Source organism: Camelina sativa, chromosome 20 (assembly GCF_030686135.1).
Source record: "Camelina sativa cultivar CO46 ecotype springtype chromosome 20, ASM3068613v1".
In the NCBI taxonomy this organism is placed as follows: domain Eukaryota; kingdom Viridiplantae; phylum Streptophyta; class Magnoliopsida; order Brassicales; family Brassicaceae; genus Camelina; species Camelina sativa.
Window position 1 is genome coordinate 14,790,161 of NC_141899.1, and position 14,085 is coordinate 14,804,245.

The 14,085-nt window shown below is 35.8% G+C and overlaps 2 protein-coding genes across 2 annotated transcripts; one reads left to right on the forward strand and one right to left on the reverse strand.

The window, feature by feature from the left end:
- Window positions 1–5,490: 5,490 nt before the first annotated feature.
- On the forward strand, window positions 5,491–8,289 carry LOC147918882 (uncharacterized). Its single transcript, XM_087503758.1, has 4 exons — window positions 5,491–6,055; window positions 6,174–6,622; window positions 6,833–7,705; window positions 7,837–8,289. The coding sequence occupies exons 1-4, from the start codon at window positions 5,491–5,493 to the stop codon at window positions 8,287–8,289; spliced, it is 2,340 nt and encodes a 779-aa protein (XP_087359884.1).
- A 567-nt stretch (window positions 8,290–8,856) lies between these two features.
- On the reverse strand, window positions 8,857–10,173 carry LOC147918883 (uncharacterized). The gene is made up of 6 exons (XM_087503759.1): window positions 10,039–10,173; window positions 9,688–9,952; window positions 9,408–9,483; window positions 9,177–9,319; window positions 9,013–9,097; window positions 8,857–8,926 (listed from the first exon to the last, which is right to left on the reverse strand). Exons 1-6 carry the CDS (start codon window positions 10,171–10,173, stop codon window positions 8,857–8,859), a joined length of 774 nt encoding a protein of 257 aa, XP_087359885.1.
- Between the last annotated feature and the right edge of the window lie 3,912 nt (window positions 10,174–14,085).

The following is a 14,085-nucleotide window of genomic DNA, read 5'->3' on the forward strand; positions in this document are numbered from 1 at the left end:
ATGGAAATTAAATTTTGGCATTAAACCCCATCTGTTGTAAGAGAAAAAGAACATTAGTGTTATTGTCATGCTCTCAAGCAACTTATATGAAAAGTTCTACCATTCTTCCATTTACCAGAATCAGGAAAGATTAAAAATATTACAGATCATCAAGGTTCCTTCTAGTCCTAATATCTACCCTTGTATATGAGTCTGTTTCTACCCTTGGCACTGACATATCTTTGTCAATAGAATCAGCTTCATCATCATTATCATCTCCATCCACTGTAGAATTTAAACTAGCTTCTTTACTCTGAGAGCTCCATCCTTCAGCTCGGAATTCTTCTTTAGTCTGCTGCAGGTCATTCCTATATAGCATAAACAAAGGAGTGTAAGACACTGATCACTCTTTTCTATAAGAGTTGAGCAAACAACAAAACAAAGTAGCAAACTGAAACACGCTTATACAACCTTAAGAAAGCTCCACAACCTCTCAGTACCATATGCAAAACATTCAAAAAGAAAGCTTTTTCAAAACCGGAGAAAGCTAGAAGAGACCAATCAAAAGAACAAGCATATATAGCATAAACAAGTACCTCTATCCATTGCTTCCACCAATCATCTGGCATCTCCAACCTTCCCGTATCAACATACCTGACAAATCATCAAAAGCTTAACAAAAAGTGTTAACCAAGAAACTTTTTCACTTTCCAAATTACTTAAACAGAGACAATGAAGCCATAAAGCTACTAAATTCGTATGTCTTGATGCAGACGACAAACAGAGTGCCAAAACAACCCAGAATATTATGAAACTTGGTGGAAAGATTCACAACAGACATACAAAGCCACAGAAAAAAAACAGATCTTGATTTAGACTCACAGTTTTAAAGTTATGACCAAATTCCCAACACATAACCCAAATGACACAACCCTGCGAACAGTCAACTTTGGAAGCAATTTCCCATCAAACCAAATGGACCCAGAAGACTATCTTTATATCAATGGCAAGACCTTGCTCTCAAGTTTTCAGAACATGTTTCAAACCCAAAATCCGAGGTCTGTAACCAAAGAAAACTAAAATCAAATAATCAACCTTTTTCACTTGACTTTATACCCTTTCTCCTCTAACAACAATACACTGGCTGAACTCTTATCCCAAATATGGTGCTAAATATAGCTTAAACAAAACCCAGATTCAGTTTCTATTGGTTCTGCTTGTTAATAACCTAGTTCTGTATCTACAACAATTGAAACAAAAAAGCAGAGAGAGAGAGGTACTGACTTGGGCTAAGAAGAAAGATTGAGACTAAGCTTTCCTGCGCAAAGAGAGATCGATACTAAGCTATACTAAGCTATCAAGAGTAAAATAGAGAAGAAGAAGCATGAGACCTTACCATAGTCATCAGAATCGAAGGCGACGAAGATGACGAAGAGAGAATTGAACTTCGTCGTTTTCTTATTAGGGTTATAGGTTGTTTTGTAAATCCTTAAACAAAACAAGGGTAGTTTTGTCATTTTTCATACATGCCGCAACTATTTAGTCGTTAATCGCTGTATTAAACCGCGTTCAAAATTTTCAACCGCCGTGAGCTGCAGCAAACGCAGCGTCATGCCGCAAGTAGTTGCGACAACCAAATGAACAACAACACTTGCATCTGCCGCAGCGACATCTACTTGCAGCGACCAAACGAACAGCCCCATAAGCTCCTAAAGACGTCCACATAGGATTTTAAACCACCAATAGGAATAATACATGTCACTCATTAACATTTTTTAAAATCTCCAGATTTTTTAATATTAAGAATTATTTTAAACAACCAATAAGGATTTGACATGTCATTCATTAACATTTTCTAAATTTCCAGAATTTTTTAAAAAAGTAAAATTTTAAAACTTATAGAAATAAAAGAATTATGTACAACGTCCCACATCGGCTAGAAATCTTTTAGACATTAGTTCAGAACCAGTATAAATAAAGATTAATATGCTTCCAACAGCGAATGAGTAGGAAAGCTTGATTTATCAGGCGTCCAAGTTATAAAGTTTGATTAGCTTGATCCGATTTTTTATTTGATCAAACTAAAACTTTAAAAAGTTTCATAATAATATTATAATATTGAAAATGTTTAAAAATTTAAATATTATAAATATTGAAACTTTTTAAAGTTCTTAGCTTTTAATTTTTTTTTAAAATAGTTTAAAATATTATAAATATTAAAAATTTTAAAAGGTTCAAATATTATATTTTGAAACCTTTTAAAACTTCAAAATCTTATGATCTTTAAATTTTAAAAATTTATTAGCTTATAAAAGGTTTCTAAAAAATTATAATTTATAAATTTTAAAAGTTTAAAATATTATAAATATTGAAACTTTTAACAGGTTCAAATATGAAAAATATTTAAAATTCATAGAATGTTTGAAAATATTACAATTACTTAACCTCCATAGAAATTTTAAAATATTATATCTATACTAATAAAAAGTTGAAGCTATAAACTCCTAAAGGTGTCCATAAAAGATTTAAAACAACCAATAAGAATTAGATATTTCACTAATTAACATTTATAGAAATATAGTAGTAATCTATATTATTAAGAATTTTTAGAAGAAAAAATTAAAATTTATAGAAATAAAAGAAATATAATTTGATATTCTTGCAGTAAAATTTTTATTTTTAAGTCTAAGAAAGAAGGATTGACGTCGCAAGACCTTGAGTTGATGTTATTTGAGTTTAAAGAAGAAGGATCAACGAAAAGCACAAGTATTATTTTAACTATACATGTGTTCATATTACTTTCTCTGCGAGTAAGGATTTTGGTTTGAGAAGTTTAAATACATGTGGATCTTAAACCGAATAAGTATATGGATAAAATTATCAATAATTGGATGCATGTGTTGACTATGCTGGACTTTATGAATTTCACAAATTTTATGAGAAAATAAAAGATTTTGGTCTTGGAGTTTGATGGGTTAACAAGTTGTATGGTAGTCTAAAAAAATATTTTTCAGTGAAAGAATGTGAAAAAGTTGACGAGGAAGAAGAAGAAAAAGAAGAAAAAGAAGAAGAGTATAACGAAGAACATGATAAAAGTAACAATGACAATTACCATAAAATTTGACAAATAAGAAAGAATATGAAAAATAAGAAAACATTGAATAAAAAACACGGAAACATAGGTGGTAGCGATCAATTAAATATGGAAAACGAGATAAATTCAAGATTACAAAATTATTTCGTTTTTCTGGTGGTCGAAGAAATGGTTTAGGATATGTGAAGTCACCAGTTTGATTCGTCTTGCCCGGACGTCGAGTTAAATTCATAATTTTTTTGATCTGATTTGAATGTATAACACAACTCATTTTTATATTTTTAAAAATTGTGTATCTGAAATTTAAATTTTTATTTAATACTAATATAATTTATTTTTATAAGATAATATTTTATTATTGTCATCAATCACATACTCTCTGCATTTCATAATATAAGATGTTTTAGAGAAAAATATTGTGTTACATAATATAAGATGTTTTCAAGTTTCTATGCTATTTTTAGATTAGTTTAATATATTTTATTATGCAGTTTTATTTATGATTGGTTGAACTTTTTTAAAGTGGTCATTTCTTATATTTTGAAACAGAGTGAGTATATATCTTTTTCATACTAATAAAAGTATGAGCTATAAACTCTTAAGGTTGTCCACATAGGATTTTAAATAATTTATCGGGATTTAACATATCACTCATTAACAATTTTAATATTTCCATAATTTTCTATATTAAGAATTATTTTAAACAATATATAAGGAATTGACATGTTATTCATTAACATTTTTTTAGATTTTCAGAATTTTCTATTTTAAAAATTTTTAGAATTTTGTTTTAAATTTTATGAAAATAAAGGAACTATATATAACGTCCCACATCGGCTAGAAAGTTTTTAGACAATGGTTCAGAACCAGTATAAATAAGATTAATATGCTTCCAACATCGAATGAGCATAAAAGCTTGATTTATCAGGCGTCCAAGTTTTAAAGTTTTATTCGGTTTGATCAGCTTTTTATTTGATCAAATTAAAACTTTCAAAAGTTTTTTAAAAAATATTATAATATTTAAAATTTTAAACGTTAAATATTATCAATATTGAAACTTTTTAAAAGGTTTTTTAGAAAATTATAATTTATAAATTTTAAAAGTTTAAAATATTATAAATATTGAACCTTCTAAAAGTCTTAGCTTTTAAAAGGTTTCAAAATATTATAACTTTTAAATTTTTAGCTTTTAAAAGGTTTTTTAAAAATTATAATTTATAAATTTTAAAAGTTTAAAATATTATAAATATTGAAACCTTTAAAAGGTTCAAATATTAAAAATATTTAAACTTCATAAAATGTTTTAAAATATTACAATTACTTAACCTCTATAGAAATTTTAAAATATTATATCTATACTAATAAAAAGTTGAAGCTATAAGCTCCTAAGGCTGTCCAAATAGTATTTTAAACAACTGATAAGAATTAGATATTTCACTAAGTAATATTTTTTGAAATATAGTGGTAATCTATATTATTACGATTTTTTAGAAAAAAAAGTAAAAAAAAAAGTAAAATCTATAAAAATAAAAGAAATATGTACAACGTCCCACATCGGCTACAAAATTTTAGACAGTGGCTGAGAATCATTATAAATAAAACTAATATGTTTTAGGGTGAGTTACTAGAATATTGCATAAAAGCTTCCTTATTACAAAAGTAACATACAATTGTTTGTAATTACTAGACTAACACATTGTACCTATACTACCCCTGAAACTAGTGTTGAGAAAAAACGTAATTACGGCTAATGCCATTAGAAAAAAAAAACATTGGAAGTTGGGACTAAGTCTACCGATCCTTTGATGGTAGATTTATACACGTGGACTGATTAAAGGTGTACGTCAGATATTTTTGGTACACTTGGTTGTAGTCTTGGTACACTTATCGGTCACTGTAGATGGTACACTTAGTTGTAGTGTTGGTACACTTATCGGTCGACGTCCATGAAATCGATTCGTTAGATTAAGTTGGTAGAGGAATTTCCCTTTGATGATAGACTTTTGTTTTAAGCGCGTGTAGCGGCAAACGTAACAGGGTGGGAAGATATTTATGGTAGACTAATGGCCTGTTGCGACAGATTTATGCGACAGCCTTCTCTCCTTACAGATATTTTTGGTATACTTTGTTTGTTTTTTTAAATAGTTTTCGTAGTGTTGTGGTAGGCTTCTTGTCCGTGGTAGATTTAGTAAGCAAGATTGACAGCTGTAAAGTCTTACCAGAATAACACGAATTTGTTTGAGCTGGCAAAGACAGTCGAGCGTTGCGATAGACTTATTGGAAGAAGATCTAAACACCTTTACTGTTCTTCCGATCTATGGTGTTTGTAGCAGATTCATCAATCGTGTTTTGTTTGTCTGCCGGAGCAAACGTCTTTTTCCTACTCAGTTTCTTTAATCTTTGATCTCGGTTCATCCATGGAAGAGCAAGATATCGTATTGGCGTGTGGGAGGTGGAGGGTAGACAAAAAGCGATGGTTGTTTGATGTTGATACTAGGAAAGGGTGCAGGATTATAGTTGCCGATAAAGAAACAAAGTTTGAAGACTTTACTGCTATGGTGTACGATGACTTTGGTTTCTGTGAAAGAACTTCCGCGATAAAGTTGAGCTATATATTAGATAGATATAAAAAAAGCGGATGTTATATGCCACCGGTGATTGTTTCGAATGGTCGGCAGTTTCAAAACTTTCTCAAACAGCATAGGAGTGAACTCATCCGGCTATGCGTTGAGATCGAAGCTAAATCTGGTGAAACCTTGTTCGAGGAAGTCAAACCGAAAACCCCAGAACCAATACCCAAGACCCCTGAAGTCGTTGTAGATGATTTCGTAGGCGTGGCAGAGGAAATGGGAGAGAAAGATGATGAGTACGAGAGTCGGAAGGAAGACGGTGAAGATAATGTAGGAAATGATCTAGATGAAGATGAAGCAGATGACGAGGACAACAGTAGATTTGATTACTGTGACGACAGCGATGGTGCAAGTTCAGGGGGATGAAGACTATCTGCTGTACTCCAACTTCGCCCCGGATGAAGCAGAGGAATCATTGGACGACGGACCTGGGGGTGGGTCTTGTATAGAGGAAAATGTGTGTAACACAGAATCAAATAACCGTACCCGCAAGACTAACTCTGCAGCTGATGCAATTGAGAAGGAGGTTCGCAAAATAGAAAACGGAGGTGGTGATATTGCTGTGGGGGATAAGTTTGATAGCAAAGAAACGTTGGTGGCAAGGTTGAGGGTGCTGAGTGTATTAGATAAATATGATTACAATGTTCGATATTCAACGCCCGTTTTGTTAATCGTTGAGTGTTGGGTAAAAGGTTGTAAATGGAGAATACGGGCTTCAACCATGGGTGATTCGCCGGTGTTTCATATTCGCAGATATTGTCGTGAACATACTTGCTCTGTTACGGAACGATATGGCCGTAGCCATAATGCTAAACCACCAATCCTAGGTCAATTATACAAGGATTATGTTGGTGGTGTGGGAAGTTCTGTTGTGCCAAATCTTGTTGGGGATGGGCTCAACCTACGATATGGTGTACAGGTTGGCTACTGGAATACTTTAATATGTTTGTTTTATGGTTGGCTCTGTGAGTGTACTTGTTTATAGGGTGTACAAACAGATCGTAGCTTAAGTTTGTTGAGTTTGTCAGAAATTAGTTGATTCTATGGCCTGCACTGCACATATATATAATTCGATCTAGTTGATATTGTTTAGTGCTGATGTCTTTTACTGACCATTTTCATATAATAGCTTGGCTACTGGAAGGCACATCGTACACTTATAAAGGCGCGGGAGTATGTTAGGGGTACACCTGAAAGTGGATACGCTGAATTACCGGCATATTTATACAGGCTGAGGTCCTCTAATCCGGGGACCCTTACTAGACTGGTCGTTGATGCAGAAGACAGATTCAAGTATGTTTTCATTGCGATTGCTGGATGCATTAAGGGTTTCAGGTATATGCGGAAAGTTGTAGTTGTAGATGGAACCTTTTTGAAAGGTGAATTCAAAGGGACTCTTCTGATAGCGACAACACAAGATGGGAATTTTAATATTTTCCCTCTGGCGTATGCGGTTGTTGATACAGAGAACGACGTGTCGTGGGAATGGTTTTTTACTCAATTAAGTAGTGTAATTCCTGATGATGAAAAGCTTGCACTGATATCTGACCGGCATAAATCTATTGGTAAAGCTATCGCTAAAGTGTACCCCCTGGCAAGTCGAGGAATCTGCACTTATCATCTTCACAAGAATATTATCCTGAGATTTAGTGGGAGCGAAACATTCCGGCTGGTAAAAAAAGCAGCTGCAGCGTACCGTGTAGTTGATTTCGAAGAAATCTTCCAGCAAATTCAAGAAGCGAATCCGCAACTGCATGCTTACTTGGTTCGTGCAGATGTAACCAAGTGGAGCAGGGCGCACTTTCCTGGTGATAGGTACAACTTCACCACGAGCAACATTGCAGAATCGCTAAACAAAGTACTGAATCCTGCCAGAGCCTATCCCATTGTAGAGTTACTAGAAGCTGTTCGGAATATGTTGACACGTTGGTTTGCTACAAGGAGAAAACAAGCTGCCCCAATGCCAACTTTACTCACCAAAGGAGTGGAGAACCTGTTACAGGTGTGACATTCATTAACATATCCATCGATATATATGTTAACGAAAGGCATGAAAAATGTTAGTGGATATGTTGTGTTGTTTTGGTTATATGAACTTACGCTTTGATTTACTCATAGGCACGTATTGAATAGTCAAGGCGTCTAAAGGTTCAAGAAATTGATGAAGATCGATTTGAAGTAAGTGGTGGTAACTCAACGCATGTTGTCAATCTGAGGTATAAGAGGTGTTCATGTAGGCGTTTTGATCTAGAGAGGATGCCATGCGTACATGCTATCGCAGCCGCATATACTGCCAACGTATCAGTTATAAACCAGCACCATCCATACTTCCGCAGAGACAGCCTCTGCAGTGGGTATGCGGAGGCGATAATGCCGATAGATACATCCTGCATCGTTCCTACTGATATTACACCGTCCAGATGTAAACCGCCTTTTGTTAGGAATCCTCCAGGAAGGCCAAAGATGATGAGGAGGAAGTCTTTTGTCGAGGTTGCGTTGGAGACGAAGCGGCCCCGTAAACAGCATGCTTGTTCTCAGTGTCAACAGGTTGGCCAGTACCGTACAACATGTCCAGCTAATACGTAGTGCATGGGCGACAATAGACGTGTTATCTTTTCTTGGCGTGAGGATAATACTCTTTTTTCCTAAGGTGCCAACATAGCTTTTTGTAACATGTTTATGATGGCCCTTTTTAATTTCTAAGCCCACATTTTTGTTTAACTATAATTGTTGGAGAAATTGTTCCCGGCTGCCCTAGATGGGTCTATTACTCGTGTGGGCTTTTTAGAAATCTCAAGCAAACGGTTTTCTGTTTGAATAAGAAGCTTTTTAAAGCGAAATATATCTGTTTGTGGGCTTTATATGGTCCATTAGAGAGGACATAATGCGATGTTTGGATAGTGTTGACATGTTCACTTATCGTAGATAACTATTGTTATGTACGTACATATATTGCAGAGTACTAAATTTTATATTTTGTTGACAAAACATAACCATATATTATCCATAATCAGCGTAACATTGGGTTCACGCAAAAGTACAAACACACCGGGGAAAAAAAAGTTAATAAATTGCATAGATCTGTGCCGGTTCTTTAAATAAATATGCTAAACTCCCTGAGTTCTCCCTTTCGCCCATCTAGTTCCTTTATTCTCAAGGTACTGCATTCTCCCCTACGTGCTCCATTATATGTTCTATATAGTAACGTCCAGCATTTTCAGATCTGCGGTAAATATAGAAAGTGTTTAACGTATTTGCCAGTAGCAACAAATACAATTAGATATTTTTGTAGGAAAACAAAGAGCTTACATCTCCTTGTGATGTTCCATTCCCTCGAAATCTGGTTTTATATAGAACAGCGAAGAGGCGGTTGTGTTGACGAGGCAAGGAGCACCTTCAGAACATTTACAAAATTAGTTGTATATGGTTTCACAAGGCTGGTTTCCTTATCTGATCTATCAAATCGAACATACCTTCGTAGCTTCCAACCTTCCAGAACCGCAAAATACAAAAGACGGGTTCAGATGTAAAAGTAAGATGACACCCGAGTGCTTCCCAAGCATTTATGAAGCGAGCAGCATAATCATCTAGGGCACGACACTTGAGGGTTTCATTCCTACGATTTTCTCATGTTAATATTGAACGGGCATACGAAAAAACTTTAAATGTAAATGTATTGAAAAGGTAGCACAAATCTCCTTTACCTCCCATTCAGTAGGGTGAGGACAACTTCATTGGCCGTATTTGCCCCCTCGAGCAATCTTCTGTCTTCCACCCCAACTACACACCCACAGACATCTGATTCGGGGTAGACACATACTTTAAATGTTACGACCTATGTATTTTGATATGAAATTGTCTACTAACCTATTTATTTAGTATGAGGCCTAAAAACTAGTGATAATCACAAATATATCAATTAGCAAACGTTTGTTAACGTTGTTTCAAACGATTTGTGTAATTGAAAATTGAAGATAAGCGTACCGAATGATATGGGATGGGTAATTCTCCCTCGAGATATATCACCCAAATCTTCGAAACGGAAGTAGTGTTTTTGATTCACCGGTGAGAGCAGGCCCATCGTCGACTCATCAGTAAATTTGATTTGGAAAGGATGATGTGTATTCCTCTCCCTAAGTGTTGGCTGGATGACCTTGAAATTCCTAATTTCATACCAATCACCATCATAGATATACTTCCTCATTTTCTTATAGGTCCCTGGTAAAAACGCCACCTCGATTGTGTCACCCTACAAATTGCATATCAATTGTGTATAAGACCACTGCGTTGGTTAACAACTTCGTGCAAATATTTTTCAAAGCAAAGTGGACTAACCCGTGTATCAGCAAGGAGCAGAACCCGCTTCCAAAAGAACTCAGTAACATACCACGAATTCAAGACCTTCGCTTGGATAATCCAATTCGTTTTTCCTGGTATAAGATCAGCGATGGCATCAACTCTAAACTCCATGGTTTTTTTCTGATAATTTCGTGTTACTCGTTTCTACCCTGGGTTTGGAAAGGAGAAAGGGTGATGCTATTTAAATAAAACAAAACGTCGCCAGTAGTAGTTCCGTCTTTCTACCGACTCCCCCTCTCTCCTACTCTAATAAGCGCGACTCTTCGCTTTCTTTGTTTTTGTTCGGGTTTATATTTCAAATTTACTTTAATTCGTAGTGTACGTACAGACAACTAATTTACGTTTTGTACGTGGTTTTGTTTTATTTTTATTGTTGATGTATGCTTTCCCCCCCCCCCCCCCCCCCAATGGTTTCTTAATTACGTTATGGCGCCCACCCACTACGACAACATTGGAGGTCCAATACGAAAAGATCAAGTATTGTTTACTTTTAAATTGTTTATCTCAGTAAGTCCGATGTAATATTTAAATTTTTAAATGGGGCCTCAACGCAAACTCTAAAATTGAGGCCTTATTTTTAAGAAAATAAACAACAAATCCATACCGAATGGGCTTACTAAAATTGAGGCCCGATACCTATGTATCATAGAGATGTGTACACATCCGACTTCACCAACCGAATGCACAGTTGTAACAAAACAATACATTTCTCGTACCAAACGTAAGCACCCATGTACCCACACACACTTTGTTGTACATACACAATAGGCAGATATATCAATTGTGTATAGTTCTTTTGCAAGATAGAACAGTTAAAAAAGGAAAGGAACCAACATCAATTGGTACATGCTTAAAAATAACTAGAATCGAAAACCATGGAAACAAAAGGCCGGATTCAGTGCGCGTAAACCCTATGACATAGATATTAATACGGCGTTTATTACAGAAGACATTTAGATGAAACGTTTAGGGCGAAACATCTAAAGAGATAATATCACTAAAAGATCTCAGATATAGATTTCGCCAACCACCAAAGGCCACAATTGTTGCACACCATGTCATAGTCTCGATACTTGAGAGAGTACAGACCATGCTCCAATAAACACAATTTAGCACATTCCGGAGAAGGGATCAAAGGGGCAATCGGATAGACGAATGTATCCTTGTACGTGTTTTCTCGCGCCGTCTGATATCTACCCAGCAACATGAACAACTCCCTGCCCAAAATCCTTGTTTGAGTTGTATTTAGTTGGTAGTGGTATGCAAAAAACAGGTAAAGATAATGACCCGCCATGTCGAGGTTCCCATGTAACATAGAAAAAAACCCACATGCTAGTGTGGCATCATCTTCTGCGGGTACGTTACGAGTTAGAAGTGCAATACCTCCCTCAATGTCGCTTTCCTCGGCAACAACCCGGAGACCTTCGTAATAGATTGTCTTTTTGTTCCCAGCTTCAAGGCATTTTTCGAAGATACGCCGGTGCATCCCTTCCTCTCTTATTCTACGATTTCGATGATGTAATTTTTGGAACCAAGAAGGATGGCAAGTAATGCTGGAGATGTTAGCATCCTTGAGAACTTGAGGCGTAAGCGCTGTTTTGACTCCCCGAGGTCCTGCCTTGACAATTGGAGCTAGGTAGTTCAAACCATCTACTGCAAGAAACCCGAAGATGATAATCAACATCTCATCTGGTAGATGAGGCATTTTTTGAGACGCAGACGCCAGCTTGCTGTGGTTTTTAAGTAGGAACTGCAACTTGTACAGAAGGGTGTTTGAAGAACTCAAAGTTCAGGTTGCACTCAGTGGGACTGGTAATTATAATTTATGGAACGCTAACGAGATACTTATTTCGCTAACACCATACCCGTTCATTGTTGTAATGTGCCGAGACATACGTCACTTACTACTGTTTAATTAAAACTCGCTAAGAAATAAATCACATCACGTTTATGGTAACACGACTTTGGGGGTAGGAGTTGTCACTTCGTCCAACCTACTGCTGTCATGTGTACCCTAAGTAGAGCCTAGCGGAATTTAAGAGAAATAATTGTCCAAGTAGTGTATAACGCATTTGACATCCGTTATTATGGTGGCGCCACGTAGATACGTAATAGAAGAATCTGCGTCAGAAACCTTTATTTATATTTAATTTGCATAATAAAAATTGCATGAAGGGAGATAATGCCCGAACTATTCCTTCCCATTCTACGTACACGCAATTTGCAAACTGTAATACGTACAAGACCTTAAAGTATAAACCTTTGTACATACACTAAACGTACTTACTCTTGAACGTACACTGAAATTTTAAACGTTGTTATTACACTAACATCTTTCAGGTTGTGTACGTCTTAGTATTATATTTAATTGGTTTTGCAATGGGAAGGTACGAGTTATATAGTTTTATATTCATAAATCATCTCCGATGGTCACATTTAGGCACCCAACGTCACATTTAGGTACGAGTTATATAGTTTTATATTCGTAAATATAGTCTAAATACGTAGTAATCATTGTTCCATACAAACCATGTGTGAATATATATAGAATGCTAACCAGAAACATATTTAGTTCACACTGTGACCAGATTTCGTAACTTAGTAATGATTACAAATACATCATATTAAACGTACTCATCAAGACACATCACATCCCTCTACTTACTTGTTAAACAACTCTTCTACGTCTTCGCATATACGACTTTTGCGGGTATCAGTTGTCACATCGCAGTTGCCAACTGGTGTCATAACTGCCACTACGTTAAGCTGAGCGGGTAGTGAATAATCGAGATTTAGATAGTAGATTATACTAGTAGACTTCAAATCCGTAATATGGTTATGACACGTGTATACTAATAGGGGATGTGGGGGATCATATATGGTTATGATGTAACTGGGCCTAAAATATTAACAGCCCATTAAGATTCTCAAAACGACACTCCACCTATTTTGTCAGTGGATGTTTTAAAATCTTAATAATTAATGGTTTGATGTCACCTCGCCATCTTGTCTTAAAGTATAAACTTTTGTACGTACACTATACGTACTTACTCTTGAACGTACACTGAAATTTTAAACGTTGTTATTACACTAACATCTTTCAGGTTGTGTACGTCTTACTATCATATTTAAGTGGTCTTGCAAAGTGAAGAACAAATTATATAGTTCTATATTCATAGTTCATCTCCGATGCCTTGGCCACCTTTACGCACCCAACCACTTACCATTATTAAACAACATAATAAGTATCGATAGATACCGCGTTCTTATAAAGGATACAACATTAGGTGTTACATGAACCAAGTTTAGTACACCAGGAGACATTCTAAACTAAAGGCCGGATTTATAGTACTTACATGGATTGTAGAAGATTTAAGAACTGCGTTGATAACAAGAGATTCGTCAGATAGTACGTTAAGGGCGAAACATCTGAAAGATAAAATATACCTACAGGATCTCACATATAGCTCTCGCCAACCACCAGAGGCCGCACTTTGTGCAGACAATGTCATAATCTTCATACCGGAGAGAGTAGAAACCATGTTCCCGTAAACACAATCGAGTACATTCCGGTTTAGGGATAAAGGGAGCAATAGGATAGACGAATGTGTCCCAGTATGTGTTTACTCGCGCCGTCTGATATCTACACAGCAACCGAAACAACCCCTTGGCCAGAAACCTTGCTCGTTCCAATTTAATTGGGTAGTGATGTGAATCAAACAGTTCAAGAAAATGAGTAGCCATCTCGCAGTTCCCAACTAACATTGAAAAAAACCCACAAGCTAGTGTCGAGATAGGTTCCGCGGGAACGTTACGAGTTAGAAGTGCGATACCTTGCTTAATGTCTTCCACCTCAGCAACAACCCGGAAACCTTCGAAAAAAATTGCCTGTTTGTTGCCAGCATCTAGGCATTTTTCGAAAATACACCTATGGACCCCTTCATTTTGGACTCTACCATTTGGGTGATGTGGTGTTTGGAACATCGTTGGATGCCAGCATAAGCTGAAGATGTTAGCAACCTT